Here is a 21,244-nt window from a genome sequence, read left to right as displayed (position 1 = left end):
AGGTAGAGAGACAGAGACAGGTGGAGAGACAGAGACAGGTGAGGAGACAAACATGTCGATGTTGATGATGATGATTTTGAACTGACCAATCGGAAGGAGCGCAGCACAGACAGGCCCTGAACGTTAGCCAGTCCCAGCTCCACCAGACTCATGGTGACGATGATGCTATCAAAGATGTTCCAACCCACCTGTAACCATGGCAACAGAGCAATCACAGACATGTGTTACCATGGGAACATCATCAATGAGCTGGGAACAAAGAAACAGGAAGTCTGACCTGGAAGTAGAAGTACGGGTCCATGGCCAGAAGTTTGAGGACCATCTCAGCTGTGAAGATCCCTGTGAAGACCTGAGGGGTCAAAGATCAGGGGTCAGAGGTCAGAGGTCAAAGGTCAGAGGTCAGATATATAAGAAGAGTGTATTTTTTCTTCTCTTTTACTTCTTAAGTTATTCGCTGCTCAAGTCATTTCTTCAGTTGATACTTTTGGACTTGAACTCAGTGACAGTTGAACTTCTGTCAGCTGACCTCTGACCCTGAGCAGAGAGTCCACTGGTTCTACTGTGTCAAATAGAAACTGACCACTGATTTTTCTTCTTCACTCACCAGATTTCCAACACTCAGAAGTTCCTCGAACTCCTCTGTCATTGGATAATGCTCCATGGCCATGAAGACGGTGTTGAGGACAATGCAGATGGTGATGCCGAGGTCGACGATTGGATCCATGACGATGGTGTAGAGACACTGTTTGAGCCATCGCCAACAGCCACAACAGTCCCACTTCAGGAAGATGTTGGCAAAGGCGTACCAACATGGAGGACACGGCCTCTGCTCGTCCTCAAAACCTGAAACACACAGCAGGTCAGTGAGAAGATGAAGTGTCAGTAGTGTCTTTGTGTCCACCTCAGCTCTGCAGCCCCCACATGAGAACATGAGACAAGTGTGTGTGTGTGTGTGTGTGTGTGTGTGTGTGTACCTTCCATGGTGGTGTGCTCTTGCTCGTGGCTCTGTAGTTCTGGATCTTGTTTCTCTAAGAGCGCCGCCCTGCAGGCTGCCTGCTGCACTAACAACAAGAATAAATGTTCAGCTGTGTGTTTTTAACTGATTAAATATTGTTTGCGTGTGGTTTGTAAGAGCGGACCTCCTCCTCTCTCTTCTTCAGCGTCTCCAGGATCTGAGCGTACTCCTCCTCCTTCTGTTTGGCCTCAGCGATGGTGGCCTCGTTCTGCTCGGCGTACGCCATGGCAACCACAGCCAGGATGAGGTTAATGAGGTAGAACGAGCCGAGGAAGATGACGACCACGAAGAAGATCATGTAGGTTTTACCTGCTGCTCGCAGCGTCTGCACACAGACAGGTGAGAGACAGACAGGTGAGTGACAGACAGGAGAGACAGAGACAGAAGAGTGATACAGAGGACAAACAGACAAATGGTCAATAGTTACTTTTCAGAAAAATATGATTGTATGTCTTTATTTTTTTTTTATACCTTTTTATCTGTTTTTTACATTAAGCTGCTCATGTGATCCACTCTAATTGGCTGTCACCCTGTCAATCACTCCAACTCTAACAGGCAATGTTGAACCTGCTGAAACTGTCATGAATCAAAGTCAAGACCAGTCAGTGCACTCGGACCAGTGTACCGGGACCAGTCAGTGCACTGGGACCAGTGTACCATGACCAGTCAGAGAGCTGGGACCAGTGTACCGGGACCAGTCAGAGCACTGGGACCAGTGTACCGGGACCAGTCAGAGAGCTGGGACCAGTGTACCAGGACCAGTCAGTGCACTGGGACCAGTGTACCGGGACCAGTCAGTGCACTGGGACCAGTGTACCATGACCAGTCAGTGCACTCGGACCAGTGTACCGGGACCAGTCAGAGCGCTGGGACCAGTGTTCCGGGACCAGTCAGTGCACTGGGACCAGTGTACCATGACCAGTCAGAGCACTGGGACCAGTGTACCGGGACCAGTCAGTGCACTGGAACCAGTGTACCATGACCAGTCAGAGCACTGGGACCAGTGTACCAGGACCAGTCAGAGCACTGGGACCAGTCGTTACTGACCAGCTGGAAGAGGTTTTCCCAGAAGTCCTGAGTCATCAGTCTGAACAGAGCCAGGAACGCCCAACCAAATGAGTCGTAGCTGGTGTAGCCATAGTTTGGGTTTCTTCCAGCCTTCAGACAGACGTAACCTTCTGGACAGACCCTGAACACACCATCATCATTATCAGTGTTATTATTGATGACATCATGATTAAGATAATGTATTCGTTCGAGGCAGTCATGTGAACGTACCCGGCATCAGAGCTGTTCCCACACAGCAGAGCATCGAGCTGATCAGGCAGGTAGTAGTAGTTCTCTATCAGAGAGGTGAGACAGGTGACAGACAGACAGTTGTATAATAGAGTTACAGTGTAGCAATGTTTTATTTCCTCTTCATGTTCAACAAAAGATGAACGTCAGAAACGATCTTATAAAACTTCAAAGGTTAAAAGAGAATCAACTACGACTCCCATTTTATACGTTTGAAGATCTTTGATTACACTCGCATACTTCAACTACATCACCACCTTCATCATACCTGGGTTGTTGATGTGCTCGTAGTAATCAAAGTCACTGCTTCCTGTATTGTTGCCATCGGTGTTGTTGCCATAGGTGTTGTTGCTGTTGGTATTGTTTGCGTAAGTGTAGTTTCCATGGTAACCAGTATCGGATGTGTGGTTGCTAAGCAACATCGGCGGTATCAGGACACATTTTTGCCGCAGGTTACCCATGAAGAGCTGCAGACCAATCAGAGCGAAGACACTGAGGCAAAACACTGTCAGGATCATGACATCAGCCAGCTTCTTCACTGATTGGATGAGAGCGCCGACAATCGTCTTCAGACCTAAGGAGAAGGGCGGGGTGTAAAACTGAGCAACCAATCAGAATATTAAACATCAAGTCATCGACTTCCAAACAAATCCTCAGCTGATTCTCCACAGAACAAAGCCTCCAGACAACGTTAAGGTGGATTAAAGGGTTTATATCCACCTTAACATGGAACACACACATGCACACACACACACACACACACACACACACACACACACACACACACACACACACAACACACTGACCAGGGATGACTGTGATGGTCTTAAGAGCTCGAAGAACTCTGAACGTCCTCAACACAGAAACATTCCCCAAATCTACGAACTCTGTCAGGTATCTGAAACACAGATCATCATCATCACCATCATCATCATCATCATCATCATCATCATCATCACCATCATCATCATCATCGTCATCATCATCACCATCATCATCATCATCATCATCATCACCATCATCATCATCACCATCATCATCATCATCATCATCACCATCATCATCATCACCATGATCATCATCATCATCATCATCATCACCATCATCATCATCATCATCATCACCATCACCACCATCACCACCATCATCATCATCATCATCATCATCATCATCATCATCACCATCACCACCATCACCACCATCATCATCATCATCATCATCACCATCATCATCACCACCATCATCATCATCATCATCATCATCATCATCATCATCGTCATCATCATCACCATCATCATCATCATCATCACCATCATCATCATCATCATCATCATCACCATCATCATCATCACCGTCATCATCATCATCGTCATCATCATCACCATCATCATCATCATCATCACCATCATCATCATCATCATCATCATCACCATCATCATCACCATGATCATCATCATCATCATCACCATCATCATCATCATCATCATCATCATCACCATCATCATCATCATCATCATCACCATCACCACCATCACCACCATCATCATCATCATCATCACCACCATCATCATCATCATCATCATCATCACCATCATCATCACCACCACCATCACCACCATCATCATCATCATCATCACCACCATCACCACCATCATCATCATCATCATCATCATCACTATTAACATGGAGAAGACAAAGCAGAAAAGAAATAATTATTAGGGCTGTCAAAGTTGGGCTTGGGTTTGAGCCATGTGCTTTCAGCATATTTTTTGAGTATGCAGTACCTTTGAGGTTATTCAGGATATATAACAGCATTTTTCATTGTTTTTGGATTGTTGCGATATTAAATAAACATACATTTGCATGAAGCATGTTTGTCCACTCCCATGTTGATAGGAGTATGAAAAACTTGAAAAAAATGTCTTTAATGTTCATTTCGAAGTGCAGTTGATTAACTATGGACAATCAAGGAGTTAATCACGATTAAATATTTAAATCGATTGACAGCCCTTATAATAATGTTTGTGTATTATTGTTTATGAATAGGTTGATTTCAGGTGTGTTTTTGAGTCTTACGCCATGCTGATGACCATGAAGTCGAGCCAGTTCCAGGGGTCTTTGAGGAAGGTGAACTCTCCAACACAGAATCCTCTGGACAGAACCTTGATGGTCGCCTCAAACGTGTAGATGAACGTAAACACGTATCTGTTCAACGACACAAAAGAACACACACACTCAATAAAACAGAAAAAAATCAGAAAGTGTGTGTGTGTGTGTGTGTGTGTGCTGACTCACTCCACAGTCTTGCTCCACGGTGGAGGATCACTCATCGTCATTAAGGCACAGTTGGTCAGAATCGTTACCATGATGAACAAACTGAATAAAGTTTTGATTTTAAGGAACAAAAAACGTCTTCTGCTGAGAGTTCAATGAGCAATTAGTTAAAAATCAGTCATTCTGCATCTAAAGAGTTTCTCATCACTGACCAATCAGGGAGGGGAACAGTGTGACATCATGAAGGATATGAGTGAATGAGGATCTTGATGGCGACGGTCCTCAGTGGGTTGAACGGCGTCAGCAGGTAACAGGCCGACTCAGCATTAAACCTGTAGATGACGTTTCCTTTACTGAGCACGATGAAGGTCTGCAGAGAGACAGACAGGTCAGACAGACAGGTCAGGCAGACAGGTCAGAGACAGACAGGTCAGAGACAGACAGGTCAGAGAGACAGGTCAGAGAGAGACAGATCAGAGAGACAGGTCAGACAGACAGGTTAGAGAGAGACAGGTCAGAGAGACAGGTCAGAAAGACAGGTCAGAGAGACAGGTCAGAGAGAGACAGATCAGAGAGACAGGTCAGAGAGACAGGTCAGACAGACAGGTCAGAGAGACAGGTCAGAGAGACAGGTCAGAAAGACAGGTCAGAGAGACAGATCAGAGAGACAGGTCAGAGAGAAACAGATCAGAGAGACAGGTCAGAGAGACAGGTCAGAGACAGACAGATCGGAGAGACAGATCAGAGAGACAGGTCAGAGAGAAACAGATCAGAGAGACAGGTCAGAGAGACAGGTCAGAGAGACAGGTCAGAGACAGACAGGTCAGAGAGACAGATCAGAGAGACAGGTCAGAGAGACAGGTCAGAGACAGACAGATCAGAGAGACAGGTCAGAGAGAGACAGATCAGAGAGACAGGTCAGAGAGACAGATCAGAGAGACAGGTCAGAGACAGACAGATCAGAGAGACAGGTCAGAGAGAGACAGATCAGAGAGACAGGTCAGAGTGAGACAGGTCAGAGAGACAGGTCAGAGAGACAGATCAGATAGACAGGTCAGAGAGAGACAGATCAGAGAGACAGGTCAGAGTGAGACAGGTCAGAGAGACAGGTCAGAGAGAGACAGATCAGAGAGACAGGTCAGAGACAGACAGATCAGGGAGACAGGTCAGAGAGAGACCGGTCAGAGAGACAGGTCAGACAGACAGGTCAGAGAGAGACAGATCAGAGAGACAGGTCAGAGAGACAGATCAGACAGACAGGTCAGAGAGAGACAGATCAGAGAGACAGGTCAGAGAGACAGGTCAGAGAGAGACAGGTCAGAGAGACAGGTCAGACAGACAGGTCAGAGAGAGACAGATCAGAGAGACAGGTCAGAGAGACAGATCAGACAGACAGTTCAGAGAGAGACAGATCAGGGAGACAGGTCAGAGAGAGACAGGTCAGACAGACAGGTCAGAGAGAGACGGATCAGAGAGACAGGTCAGAGAGACAGGTCAGAGAGAGACAGGTCAGAGAGAGACAGGTCAGAGAGACAGGTCAGACAGACAGGTCAGAAAGAGACAGATCAGAGAGACAGGTCAGAGAGACAGATCAGACAGACAGGTCAGAGAGAGACAGATCAGAGAGACAGGTCAGAGAGACAGGTCACAGAGAGACAGGTCAGAGAGACAGGTCAGACAGACAGGTCAGAGAGAGACAGATCAGAGAGACAGGTCAGAGAGACAGATCAGACAGACAGGTCAGAGAGACAGGTCAGACAGACAGGTCAGAGAGAGACAGGTCAGACAGACAGGTCAGAGAGAGACAGATCAGAGAGACAGGTCAGAGAGACAGATCAGACAGACAGGTCAGAGAGAGACAGGTCAGAGAGACAGGTCAGAGAGACAGATCAGAGAGACAGGTCAGAGAGACAGGTCAGAGACAGACAGGTCAGAGAGACAGATCAGAGAGACAGGTCAGAGAGACAGGTCAGAGACAGACAGATCAGAGAGACAGGTCAGAGAGAGACAGATCAGAGAGACAGGTCAGAGAGACAGATCAGAGAGACAGGTCAGAGACAGACAGATCAGAGAGACAGGTCAGAGAGAGACAGATCAGAGAGACAGGTCAGAGTGAGACAGGTCAGAGAGACAGGTCAGAGAGACAGATCAGATAGACAGGTCAGAGAGAGACAGATCAGAGAGACAGGTCAGAGTGAGACAGGTCAGAGAGACAGGTCAGAGAGAGACAGATCAGAGAGACAGGTCAGAGACAGACAGATCAGGGAGACAGGTCAGAGAGAGACCGGTCAGAGAGACAGGTCAGACAGACAGGTCAGAGAGAGACAGATCAGAGAGACAGGTCAGAGAGACAGATCAGACAGACAGGTCAGAGAGAGACAGATCAGAGAGACAGGTCAGAGAGACAGGTCAGAGAGAGACAGGTCAGAGAGACAGGTCAGACAGACAGGTCAGAGAGAGACAGATCAGAGAGACAGGTCAGAGAGACAGATCAGACAGACAGTTCAGAGAGAGACAGATCAGGGAGACAGGTCAGAGAGAGACAGGTCAGACAGACAGGTCAGAGAGAGACGGATCAGAGAGACAGGTCAGAGAGACAGGTCAGAGAGAGACAGGTCAGAGAGAGACAGGTCAGAGAGACAGGTCAGACAGACAGGTCAGAAAGAGACAGATCAGAGAGACAGGTCAGAGAGACAGATCAGACAGACAGGTCAGAGAGAGACAGATCAGAGAGACAGGTCAGAGAGACAGGTCACAGAGAGACAGGTCAGAGAGACAGGTCAGACAGACAGGTCAGAGAGAGACAGATCAGAGAGACAGGTCAGAGAGACAGATCAGACAGACAGGTCAGAGAGACAGGTCAGACAGACAGGTCAGAGAGAGACAGGTCAGACAGACAGGTCAGAGAGAGACAGATCAGAGAGACAGGTCAGAGAGACAGATCAGACAGACAGGTCAGAGAGAGACAGGTCAGAGAGACAGGTCAGAGAGACAGATCAGAGAGACAGGTCAGAGAGACAGATCAGATAGACAGATCAGAGAGACAGGTCAGAGAGAAACAGATCAGAGAGACAGGTCAGAGACAGACAGATCGGAGAGACAGATCAGAGAGACAGGTCAGAGAGAAACAGATCAGAGAGACAGGTCAGAGAGACAGGTCAGAGAGAAACAGATCAGAAAGACAGGTCAGAGAGACAGGTCAGAGACAGACAGGTCAGAGAGACAGATCAGAGAGACAGGTCAGAGAGACAGGTCAGAGACAGACAGATCAGAGAGACAGGTCAGAGAGACAGATCAGAGAGACAGGTCAGAGACAGACAGATCAGAGAGACAGGTCAGAGTGAGACAGGTCAGAGAGACAGGTCAGAGAGACAGATCAGATAGACAGGTCAGAGAGAGACAGATCAGAGAGACAGGTCAGAGTGAGACAGGTCAGAGAGACAGGTCAGAGAGAGACAGATCAGAGAGACAGGTCAGAGACAGACAGATCAGGGAGACAGGTCAGAGAGAGACCGGTCAGAGAGACAGGTCAGACAGACAGGTCAGAGAGAGACAGATCAGAGAGACAGGTCAGAGAGACAGATCAGACAGACAGGTCAGAGAGAGACAGATCAGAGAGACAGGTCAGAGAGACAGGTCAGAGAGAGACAGGTCAGAGAGACAGGTCAGACAGACAGGTCAGAGAGAGACAGATCAGGGAGACAGGTCAGAGAGAGACAGATCAGGGAGACAGGTCAGAGAGAGACAGGTCAGACAGACAGGTCAGAGAGAGACAGGTCAGAGAGACAGGTCAGACAGACAGGTCAGAGAGAGACAGATCAGGGAGACAGGTCAGAGAGAGACAGGTCAGACAGACAGGTCAGAGAGAGACAGGTCAGAGAGACAGGTCAGAGAGAGACAGATCAGAGAGAGACAGGTCAGAGAGAGACAGGTCAGACAGACAGGTCAGAGAGAGACAGGTCAGAGAGACAGGTCAGAGAGAGACAGATCAGAGAGACAGGTCAGACAGACAGGTCAGAGAGAGACAGATCAGGGAGACAGGTCAGAGAGAGACAGGTCAGACAGACAGGTCAGAGAGAGACAGGTCAGAGAGACAGGTCAGAGAGAGACAGATCAGAGAGACAGGTCAGAGAGACAGATCAGACAGACAGGTCAGAGAGTGACAGATCAGGGAGACAGGTCAGAGAGAGACAGGTCAGACAGACAGGTCAGAGAGAGACAGATCAGAGAGACAGGTCAGAGAGACAGATCAGACAGACAGGTCAGAGAGAGACAGGTCAGAGAGACAGGTCAGAGCGAGACAGGTCAGACAGACAGGTCAGAGAGAGACAGGTCAGAGAGACAGGTCAGAGAGAGACAGGTCAGAGAGACAGGTCAGACAGACAGGTCAGAGAGAGACAGATCAGAGAGACAGGTCAGAGAGACAGATCAGACAGACAGGTCAGAGAGAGACAGGTCAGAGAGACAGGTCAGAGCGAGACAGGTCAGAGAGACAGGTCAGAGAGACAGGTCAGAGAGAGACAGGTCAGACAGGTCTGTCCTCACTCAGAGAGCCATCACAATACATTATGGGTGATATTAGTGATCATATTATTGATCGTCTATCAGTCGTCGTGCCACACAGGGAAGACCTTTTATCAAACAGACAAACCTTATGTGATTGGTAGAAGGGATCCAGCTCCTCCAATGGGGTGTTGAGAAGCTCAGGGGGCGGGTCTCCATAGATGAATGGGAGGGGCTTCCCAGCCTCCAGGTCACTGGCTGGTTTAGGAAGATTCTCCTCCGCTATCTGCCAATCAGAGACAACTTATCAGAGAGACAGCCAATCTATGACTTCCCGTTATTGACAGCTGATAGGTGATCAATATGTTGATGAGCGATCAATACCTCAATGTTCTTCTCCTTCCTCCTCTGCTGCTCCTTCTCCTCAGCGTTGTGACGTCGTTGGATCTCCTCCAGTGAGGCCGGCGTGAAGCGTCTGAACACCTCTGTACCAACAGGGGGCAGCGGAGGCGCCATGCTCGCATCCTGCAGACTCCTCCCACTGTCGCTAAGCAACCACCTCCTGTCGGCGGGGGGGGGGGTCAAACATGTTCAAACAGCTGCATCTAGAATCCACCCATCCTGCTGCTGACATCACCTGTGACATCACCTGTGACATCACCTGTGACATCACCTTACTTTAACACTGAACAGGCTTCAGTTCAAATATAGATGCTTAGTTCAGCTGAGCCCAGGTGAGCCCAGGTGAGCCCAGGTGAGCCCAGGTGAGCCCAGGTGACAGTATGAATTTATTTTAAAGCTCCTGATGATCTACTTCAACGTCGACGGAGGAAAATATTAGATTTTTTATTTCTTGTTTACTGGAACAAATGATTGATCACACTGATTGATCACACTGATTGATCACAGCTCATGTGTTCAAGTTTTAGAGCCTTTTATCTGATTTCTGTTCAATGAAAAGTCCAACACACACACACACACACACACAAACACACACACACACTGGTCTCTGGTGTCTCCAGCGTTGCCAGGGTTGACCCCACCCTTGCGTTGTCATGGCAGCAGCAGCTGTTTGGACTCATCAGTTTGACTCTCTGGTTCTGGTGTAAAGTTACAGTCACTACGATGACCCAGCTCATTCCACACACACACACACACACACACACACTCACACACACACTCACACACACTCACACACACTCACACACACACACACACACACACACACACACACACACACACACATCATTCCTCCCGCTGCTCCGACATGTTTCCTTTCAGCTCCTCTTCACCTCCTCTTATGGTCCACTGACCTCCGCCGCTCCTCGTCCTCTGATGAGCAGAGAGACGAAGGAGAAGACGTCCACATGTCCTGCTGTCTGTCCCTCACTCTGTTCACCCTCTGGACACTGGAGACGGGCGGTGAACACACTCAATGTGTCCTTTGAAATATATGAAGAGTTTCTGATCCAGAAGCAAAATACCCGTCAGATCTCATGAGCGGTCCGAACAGCAGGATCATGTTCAGCACATGAACTCAGAGTTCTGTTTGCCCCAATCAGCTGTGAGAAGCTACACATTAGACTTTACATCCTATCTGCGGAGGACCGACCCAGTCTGTGCTGCCCCACTCAGACTTGCAGGGGTGAAACCCAGCAGCACCCCTGATGATTCTGAACAGTTCTGTGGCCACAGGACCAGGTCACAGCCAGATCAGAACCATATCAGAACCAGATCACAGCCAGACCAGAAACAGATCAGAACCAGATCACAGCCAGATCAGAACCATATCAGAACCAGATCACAGCCAGACCAGAAACAGATCAGAACCATATCAGAACCAGACCACAGCCAGATCAGCTGTCAGTCAGTTTTACGTGTTTGTATTTGCACATTGAAACAGTCTGTCTGTCTCTCTGTCTCTCTGTCTGTCTGTCTCTCTGTCCGTCTGTCTGTCTGTCTCTCTGTCTGTCTGTCTCTCTCAGATCATCTATCAGCTCAGTGACTCTGTTGGTTCCCACAAATATTAGGCTACAGGCAGCTAAATACAGCAACACACACACACACACACACACACACACACACACACACACACACACACACACAGAGCAGAAACAGTAACTGTCAATCACTCTTCAGTCTGCTGGGTCAGTACACGGTCTGATAACTGGACCATGAACTGACCTGGTGCCAGCTGAAGGTTCTGACAGAGGAACAGTACTGAGCCTCACAGAGCTGCTGTCCTCTCATGTCTCACTGCAGAACCCTTCAGACCAGCTGTCCTTCATCAAAGATCATCAGAAGGACCTGAGAGCTGCTGTCACTGCTCTGGGTCTGAAACATGAACACAGATCGTTCAGACATGTTTGTGTTTCTGCTTCCAGAGCTGATCTGAGAACAGTTTGACCGGCATGATTCATTAAGGTTTACAAAATGGTCCACACACGGCGTCTCACAGCCGTCACTGTTGTCTCCTGCCAGCTGTTGCAGGACGTTACAGTGAATCTTAACAGCAGCCGTAGTTTTTGAGCCATCTCAGTATGTGTTGGTATCAGAGGAGGATGAAGAGGCGGCTGCTCTGAACGTGACGCCGTGACGGGTCTCCCACCAGCTGCCGCAGCTCCAGCTCGATCACTGACATTCAGCCTGGAATCTCACCAGCTGTGACATGAGCCTCAAATAGCACGTAGCTGGTGTCTGAGACAGCTGTCACCAGCAGACGTGGACCATCAGGAACATCAGTGATGCTGCAGAAAAGTCCTCCACACGTCTGACTGGTCCTCCTGCTGTCACCTGACCGCCGTACTTCCTGTCTGTCCATCAAATAGTCAACTGTCAGAATCTGAATCATTTTAAATCATTACTAACTTTCAGATTTTATTTTAATCTGCAGTTTCATTGTAGTCTGATTATATTTCACACGACTATTTGTAGAAACAAACATGTTGTATTTTACAGTGATGACATTTAGGTTGGTTGAGATCTTGAACTTCTGTCAGATGTCTGAAAACCTCCACCGACGTCCAGCCAGGAGCCCGATCCTGACCCGACACAGACGTCCACAGAGAGTCTCAGCCAGACCTGCAAAACTGAGTCTGGACCGGGTCTGGACTGATGGACGCTTTACAGACATGAACTGAACGTTCCCTTCATGTTGCATGTTAGCTGGAGGTAAACGCTCAATAACACTCGTTAACACTCGTTAGCCAAACACAGTCAGCAGTTTAAATGAATCAGCCCAACACATACCAGCATAAACATGTGAACACAACAACTGATACAATATAATCACACATATACAGTCACACACAGTCACACACACAGTCACACACAGTCACACACACAGTCACACACAGTCACACACAACATGTGTGACAGATCCAACATGTGACAGAAACATTAGAAACAGTCTTACTGTGTTCAGCTGCTGTTGGTTTGTTCACCGCTTTAAACTGAAGGTGAGTGTATGTAAGTGTGTGTGTGTGTGTGTGTGTGTGTGTGTGTGTGTGTGTGTCCATCACTAACATGTCGTTCAGCCTCTTGTCTTTGTGATAACAGGCGCCACACAGACTCACACAGACAAACTGACGTTAGTCATAGTCTCATTCTTCACCACAAGATGGAGCAACTCTGATCTAACAAGTCACATAATGATTATGACAGTATAAACAAGTACTGTACACCACTGTACACCAGCGCTGTAAAAGTACATTCAAGTACTGTAAAAGTACACAAAGTACTGTAACGGTACACTCAAATACTGTAAAAGTACACAAAGTACTGTAAAGGTATACACACATACTGTAAAAGTACACTCAGTACTGTAAAAGTACACAAGGTACTGTGAAGATATACACAAGTACTGTGAAAGTACATGAGTACACATTTAGAGCTGCTGCTCGGTTCCCTCTGCTCCCAGCACCTGTCCTAAGCTAAGCTAACAGTTTCCCCCTGCTTCCAGCATCAATGCTAAGCTAAGCTAAACCTGTCATTTCTTCTGGAAACTGATCATGTGAGTGAGGTCGTCTTTCTCTCAGAGAGACAGACAGGTGACACACACACACACACAGACACACACACACACACACACACACTGTTAAAAGCAGAAGGACTTTTCTCTATCAGTGTGACACAACATCACACTCTACTGGAACAACAACACTGATAACAGCTGTGTGTGTGTGTGTGTGTGTGTGTGTGTGTGTGTGTGTGTGTGTGTGTGTGCAACTGTAGACCGCAGAATGTTGTTGGACGCAGTCAGAGACGCCCGGCATTTCCTCTCTCTCTGTCAGCTCTCCACGCTAAAATAAAATGTGTGTGTGTGAGGTGTGTGTGTGTATATGTGTGTGTGTGAGGTGTGTGTGTGTGTGTGTGTGTGTGTGTGTGTGTGTGTGTGTGTTGCAGGAAGTGAATGACAGACTACAGCTGACCGACTCCAGTTCAGATGATTTCAGTAAATATTGAGGCAGCTCACTGTGTCTGTCCATTAAGTTCATATCTGAAACTTAATTAATGTTCTATCAATAATAATGAATAGAATATTAATCATTGATTATCGATGTCACCTTCAAGAATCACTCTAATAACCAGTCAAAGTGTTTTGTGTCACGTCTGATGTCGACCTGCTCACATCGTGTTTGAGGAGTCACGTAGTTAAATCAGCTGAGTCTGCACCAGGCGTTTTATTTTGAAAATTGACGGGATGCACAATGTAGTCTGCTGTCTGACTTCCTGTCTGTCTCAGTATGAGCTCTGAGTTTCCAGGCGCCATATAGAACAAAGACGTCCCGTCCCAACTTCACCCTAAATCAATATAAACTGTCGTATCTGAAATGATATCTCGCTTGAAAATATATCAATGTACGTAGGAGACGGACACGGTCGGTCACATGTGGGTCTGTTAGTAGAACATCATCTGACTCTGTCTGTTGGGATGGATCCTGCCTCTTCTGCAGAGAGAGCCAGAACAAGTGAAGCCATGTTGTGAGACCTGTGGGCGGACTGGAGCTGAGTGTGAGGTCTGAGTGGAGCTGTGGACCGGCCCGTGGATTTGGTTCCTATGAACCCTCAGATCATGAGGAGGCATCAGGATGACCTTCTGTGGTGTTGTGGAGTCCAGGTCCAGACTAGCAGTGGAGCCGCCTTTGTTGTGACAAACTGACGGTAACTGTCGGCCTCAGCTGCCGGTGGACCGGCGTGCATTGAAGCAGACGATCGGTCTGCTGGGACAGTGGAGACGGACGACTCAGAGCCAAACTCTGCTCTGAGTGAAGAGCACGGGGCGACGGTCTTCAGGCGGTGGACATTATCCTGGAGCTGAACAAACAGCCAGGACAGCTTCTGTTCGTTCGTCCGGTCAGAACAGCACAAACGTGGGAATAGTCAAAATAATGTGCTAACAAGTGTCTGAATGAGACTACAGAGGTTGTCGGGGACATTAAACGTCCTCACAGCGAACACGGAGACTCGTCTCCTCACTAGTCCGTCTTTACAGGCCCACTTTAGTTACACACTGTTCTCACTCTGACTTTACAACTTGTACATTGATCAGTTTATAGAAACCTGGATAGTAATTGTGCAGTAAGACGCTCAGTGGTGGAGACGTTTGAGTCATGTGACCGTGATGTCGTCTGTTTGTAGCCTAGCATTAGCTTTTTACTGCTACACATTTAATTTACGCTTCAAACATCAGAGTGGAGTTCATCTGTGGAGATTATCTGCTGAACAGAACCTGGACGGATCAGAAACTTGATTATTTTCTGTACGTCATCGCTTCACCTCTTTATTTGTTTAGTTATTATATCTAATAACTGATCATTGATAAATGATGATTGATTAAATCTACCGGCAGGAACCATGTTGAATGACAGTTACCATGGAAACGTGTCACGAATAAAATAACTCCAGATGACGATCAACAAACAAACTTTAAACTGGTTTCATTTGTGATCTGGTGACTGATGTTTGTCTCCAGCTGAAGTGATGATGTGTGTGTGTGTGTGTGTGTGTGCGCGCGTGCGTGCGTGCGTGCGTGCGTGTGTGTGTATGTCAGATGACCTGTCGGTGTTAAATGTTGGTGTTTCTGCTGTGTGTCATTTCCTGATGGTATCATTAGAGGAAATCTCTGAGGACACAAACCAGCTACAGTAGACACACACACACACACACACACACACGTTTGCTGAGTGTGTGTTTTGTGAGGATCACATTGCGATTCAGATGCCAAGTATTTTGTAACACTAAAACCCCTAAATGTGCTGCAGTGTGTGTGTGTGTGTGTGTGTGTCTTTTTTCTCCTGAAAAACAACAACAAACATGAAACATGTTCGTCTGCATCGTCTCATCTGGAAACAAACAGACTTAATAACATTATGTTTCTAATAAATCATGTTGACGTTTTAATGTTCGGTTTAACATATGAATACACACACACACGCACACACACACACACACACACACACACACACACACACGTCTTATGTTTCATGTTTGTACGTCAACAGTTTTAATGAAGATCTGGTTCGGAGGTCGACTCACAGCTCAGTCACATCAGAGCAGTTTGATGAATCTGCTGTTAGCAGCTAGTAGCACAGATATTTAAGCTAGCTAGCCATTAGGTGCTGTGTGAACTCAGATATCTTTAACAGGTGTGTGTGTGTGTGTGTGTGTGTGTGTGTGTGTGCGCGCGCATGTGTGTGTGTGTGTGTGTGTGTGCGTGCGCATGCATGTGTGTGTGTATGTGATAATCCCTGAATATATTGAAGCTTTCCTGAGTTCAGCCTCCTCTTATAGCACATGTGCAATCCTGAACATAAGCTAGCAGTGCTAATCTGACTAGCTAAATGCTATTTCCTGAGGCACGCTTTTAACCTTTCAGTTTGACCCTGCTCAGTTAGCGTTAGCCTGGCCACAGCCACACTGAGCTAAATTAGACCGCAGCAGTTGTTGGTGGCAGCAGTTAATATCTGATCCCTGATCAGTCAGCTGACCTATAAATACTGAGACTGTTGGCTTATCTTAAACTCTAACCCCGACATGTCACCTCGTGTCAGCGTTCTGTCGCATAAAACTGAACCTGAAGCTTCGCGGTGAGCCAACGAGACGCTACGAAGAACTATTAACAGTCTGAGGCACAGTGAGGCGAACCTGCTGCTGCTGCAGGCTGAAGACACCAGTGTGTCCTCACTGCTCCAGTGTGTCCTCTTCACTGCACCAGTGTGTCCTCACTGCTCCAGTGTGTCCTCTTCACTGCTCCAGTGTGTCCTCACTGCTCCAGTGTCTCTTCTTCACTACACCAGTGTGTCCTCTTCACTGCTCCAGTGTGTCCTCACTGCTCCAGTGTGTCTTCACTGCTCCAGTGTCCTCACTGCTCCAGTGTGTCCTGACTGCTCCAGTGTGTCCTCTTCACTTCCCCTGAGCAGCTGGCAGTTACACAGACTGGTCTCTGTTTGCAGATGTTATGTGTGTTGCAATCATCACTGGCTGTGCGTGCAGGTTCTTCTTGGCTTACATCAGGATATTGTCCCACCCATATGTGATACATGATATTATCATTCTGAATCAAAGAGGACATGTAGCCTCATTAGCTCCCTCAGCGCGCCATTCAGTTGCACATTGAACCCTAAATATTGTTTATTAAATATTGCATCAGACCAGTTAACCTGCAGTCACCTTCGCCTGCCTGCTCTCATTACCACCTCGTCAAATATCCACGCATGTTGCTCCGCTGCCACGGCAGCTCCTTTCAAAGTAAAAGCCCAAAGACGCCATGACAGCTGTTTCATATTGTGAAAAAAGATGATTACCTAACCCCCTGACCCCAGACCAGTTTCTGCCCACAGTTTCCAGTTAACCTGCAGTGACTCTGACTGGTGAATGAGTGAACACTCATCCATCTGTCTGTCCGTCCGTCTGTCTGTCCGTCTGACAGTTTTCAGCTTGGATCAGAACAGTTTCAGAGAGTTTGAATTAGTTCAGGACTGTGAACAGCTGATATCACGATAGAGAGAGAGGATCACTTTAACAGCAACACAGCAGGTGTACTACAGATCACACACACACACACACACACCCACACACACACACCCACACACACACACACACACTTACTGTCCTCTCCGTCAGTAAACAGATGATGATGGTTGAGTCTTACCTGCTTCTGTCGTTTATTCCAAAATTATTCCAGTAAACATCAGCGTCTCCACAGCCTGTCTGTCTGTCTGTCTGTGTGTCTCTCTGTGTGACTCTCTCACTTCACTTCTCTGAGTGAAACCTGAGAGGTCAGGTAGTGTGTCATCACACACACACACACACACACACACATACTTTTCACAAGTCACATGTTCATTACTTCCCATCTGAACTTTTTCAAATCATTTGTTAATTTTAGAAATGAATTCAAACTCTAAATGAAATTAATTATTCAATTCATGAAAACACTTTTATTTACTTTTATTAAATCAAAAAGTTGAAGCGTAATTGTTACGCACTTTATCCCCGTCAGTATCCATGGTAACAGATAGCAGGGTGTAAAGATCGATCGATCTAAATGATCCGATCAACTTAAACTTATCTGAACGAGCGAACATGTCCAGCTGTCATCTTCTCTCTCTGTCGTCCTCCTCCAGGCTGCGTCTGTCTCTCAGCTCACAGGTGTGACTGACTGACCTCTTCTTGTCAAGGTGGGCCTACAGCAGCACTCTGGATTCTGAGGGAGGAAGTCAGTGAAGAGAAACCAGAAAAACCGACGGATGAGCAGATGATTGAACATCTAGAGCCTCGTGTATTAAAGACGATGAGGTGACACTGTGGACCCGTCTGAGCTGCAATGACAGAAGTGAGTCCAGAAAAGTGAACTTGTTAAGTGACACGTCGATGTAAACATACAAACTACGTCTCAGCTCACACTCTGCAGACAGCAGAATAGTCATTGTGCTCCTGAAATGCATGATGGGTAATTATTTGGAATATCACAGTGAGCTGCTGTAAATTAGAATTTAAGCGCTTCTAAAGTCCATGAAAAGTAAATAATGGTACATTACAGGGAAATACGTTAATCAGGGTGAGCAGCATAATTCATTTAGCTCTAAAATGTTATACTTTTACAACAACGTATACATGCTAACATGCTAACAGGCCTACAAGTGGTAAGTAAACAACTGTGAGGAAGAATCACAGCTGAAACACTGAAGGGTCAACATGTAATATGATTTATTAAATAATGGAGGGTCAACATGTGATATGATTTATTAAACACTGGAGGGTCAACATGTAACATGATTTATTAAACAACATGTAATATGATTTATTAAACACTGGAGGTCAACATGTAATATGATTTATTAAACAACATGTAATATGATTTATTTAACAACATGTAATATGATTTATTAAACAACATGTAATATGATTATTAAACACTGGAGGTCAACATGTAATATGATTTATTAAACACTGAAGGGTCAACATGTAATATGATTTATTAAACACTGGGGGTCAACATGTAATATAATTTATTAAACACTGGGGGTCAACATGTAATATGATTTATTGAACACTGGAGGGTCAACATGTAATATGATTTATGAAACACTGAAGGGTCAACATGTAATATGATTTATTAAACACTGTAGGGATAACATGTAATATGATTTATTAAACAATATGTAATATGATTTATTAAACAACATGTAATATGATTTATTAAACACTGAAGGGTCAACATTTAATATGATTTATTAAACACCTGAGGGTTAACATGTAATATGATTTATTGAACACTGGAGGGTCAACATGTAATATGATTTATTAAACACTGAAGGGTCAACATGTAATATGATTTATTGAACACTGGAGGGTCAACATGTAATATAATTTATTAAACACTGGGGGTCAACATGTAATATGATTTATTGAACACTGGAGGGTCAACATGTAATATGATTTATTAAACACTGTAGGGACAACATGTAATATGATTTATTAAACACTGTAGGGACAACATGTAATATGATTTATTAAACAACATGTAATATGATTTATTAAACACTGAAGGGTCAACATGTAATATGATTTATTAAACACTGTAGGGACAACATGTAATATGATTTATTAAACAATATGTTATATGATTTATTAAACAACATGTAATATGATTTATTAAACACTGAAGGGTCAACATGTAATATGATTTATTAAACACCTGAGGGTTAACATGTAATATGATTTATTGAACACTGGAGGGTCAACATGTAATATGATTTATTAAACACTGAAGGGTCAACATGTAATATGATTTATTGAACACTGGAGGGTCAACATGTAATATAATTTATTAAACACTGGGGGTCAACATGTAATATGATTTATTGAACACTGGAGGGTCAACATGTAATATGATTTATTAAACACTGTAGGGACAACATGTAATATGATTTATTAAACAATATGTAATATGATTTATTAAACAACATGTAATATGATTTATGAAACACTGAAGGGTCAACATGTAATATGATTTATTAAACACTGTAAGGACAACATGTAATATGATTTATTAAACAACATGTAATATGATTTATTAAACAACATGTAATATGATTTATGAAACACTGAAGGGTCAAGATGTAATATGATTTATTAAACACCTGAGGGTTAACATGTAATATGATTTATTGAACACTGGAGGGTCAACATGTAATATGATTTATTAAACACTGAAGGGTCAACATGTAATATGATTTATTGAACACTGGAGGGTCAACATGTAATATGATTTATTAAACACTGTAGGGACAACATGTAATATGATTTATTAAACACTGTAGGGAGAACATGTAATATGATTTATTAAACAATATGTAATATGATTTATTAAACAACATGTAATATGATTTATTAAACACTGAAGGGTCAACATGTAATATGATTTATTAAACACTGTAGGGACAACATGCAATATGATTTATTAAACAATATGTAATATGATTTATTAAACAACATGTAATATGATTTATGAAACACTGAAGGGTCAACATGTAATATGATTTATTGAACACTGGAGGGTCAACATGTAATATAATTTATTAAACACTGGGGGTCAACATGTAATATGATTTATTGAACACTGGAGGGTCAACATGTAATATGATTTATTAAACACTGTAGGGACAACATGTAATATGATCCGATCAACTTAAACTTATCTGAACGAGCGAACATGTCCAGCTGTCATCTTCTCTCTCTGTCGTCCTCCTCCAGGCTGCGTCTGTCTCTCAGCTCACAGGTGTGACTGACTGACCTCTTCTTGTCAAGGTGGGCCTACAGCAGCACTCTGGATTCTGAGGGAGGAAGTCAGTGAAGAGAAACCAGAAAAACCGACGGATGAGCAGATGATTGAACATCTAGAGCCTCGTGTATTAAAGACGATGAGGTGACACTGTGGACCCGTCTGAGCTGCAATGACAGAAGTGAGTCCAGAAAAGTGAACTTGTTAAGTGACACGTCGATGTAAACATACAAACTACGTCTCAGCTCACACTCTGCAGACAGCAGAATAGTCATTGTGCTCCTGAAATGCATGATGGGTAATTATTTGGAATATCACAGTGAGCTGCTGTAAATTAGAATTTAAGCGCTTCTAAAGTCCATGAAAAGTAAATAATGGTACATTACAGGGAAATACGTTAATCAGGGTGAGCAGCATAATTCATTTAGCTCTAAAATGTTATACTTTTACAACAACGTATACATGCTAACATGCTAACAGGCCTACAAGTGGTAAGTAAACAACTGTGAGGAAGAATCACAGCTGAAACACTGAAGGGTCAACATGTAATATGATTTATTAAATAATGGAGGGTCAACATGTGATATGATTTATTAAACACTGGAGGGTCAACATGTAACATGATTTATTAAACAACATGTAATATGATTTATTAAACACTGGAGGTCAACATGTAATATGATTTATTAAACAACATGTAATATGATTTATTTAACAACATGTAATATGATTTATTAAACAACATGTAATATGATTATTAAACACTGGAGGTCAACATGTAATATGATTTATTAAACACTGAAGGGTCAACATGTAATATGATTTATTAAACACTGGGGGTCAACATGTAATATAATTTATTAAACACT

General features: G+C 44.8%; 1 protein-coding gene across 1 annotated transcript in view; it reads right to left on the bottom strand.

The window, feature by feature from the left end:
• scn4ab (sodium channel, voltage-gated, type IV, alpha, b) overlaps positions 1 to 17,339 on the bottom strand; it is a 34,068-nt gene extending 16,729 nt beyond the window's left edge. The window contains 15 exon segments of the mRNA XM_084372525.1: positions 87 to 188; positions 278 to 349; positions 605 to 843; positions 975 to 1,056; positions 1,140 to 1,340; positions 2,063 to 2,204; positions 2,294 to 2,357; positions 2,580 to 2,885; positions 3,118 to 3,209; positions 4,388 to 4,516; positions 4,607 to 4,697; positions 4,838 to 4,955; positions 9,237 to 9,374; positions 9,473 to 9,650; positions 17,241 to 17,339. Of these exon segments, the coding sequence (XP_084228651.1) occupies positions 87 to 188; positions 278 to 349; positions 605 to 843; positions 975 to 1,056; positions 1,140 to 1,340; positions 2,063 to 2,204; positions 2,294 to 2,357; positions 2,580 to 2,885; positions 3,118 to 3,209; positions 4,388 to 4,516; positions 4,607 to 4,697; positions 4,838 to 4,955; positions 9,237 to 9,374; positions 9,473 to 9,604 (1,908 nt within the window). The 5' untranslated portion in view covers positions 9,605 to 9,650; positions 17,241 to 17,339.
• Positions 17,340 to 21,244: the final 3,905 nt, after the last annotated feature.

Source organism: Pagrus pagrus (assembly GCF_965226575.1).
Source record: "Pagrus pagrus genome assembly, chromosome: 13".
NCBI lineage: Eukaryota > Metazoa > Chordata > Actinopteri > Spariformes > Sparidae > Pagrus > Pagrus pagrus.
Note: the sequence above shows the minus strand (reverse complement) of the source record. Positions and strands in the feature narration are given on the sequence as shown.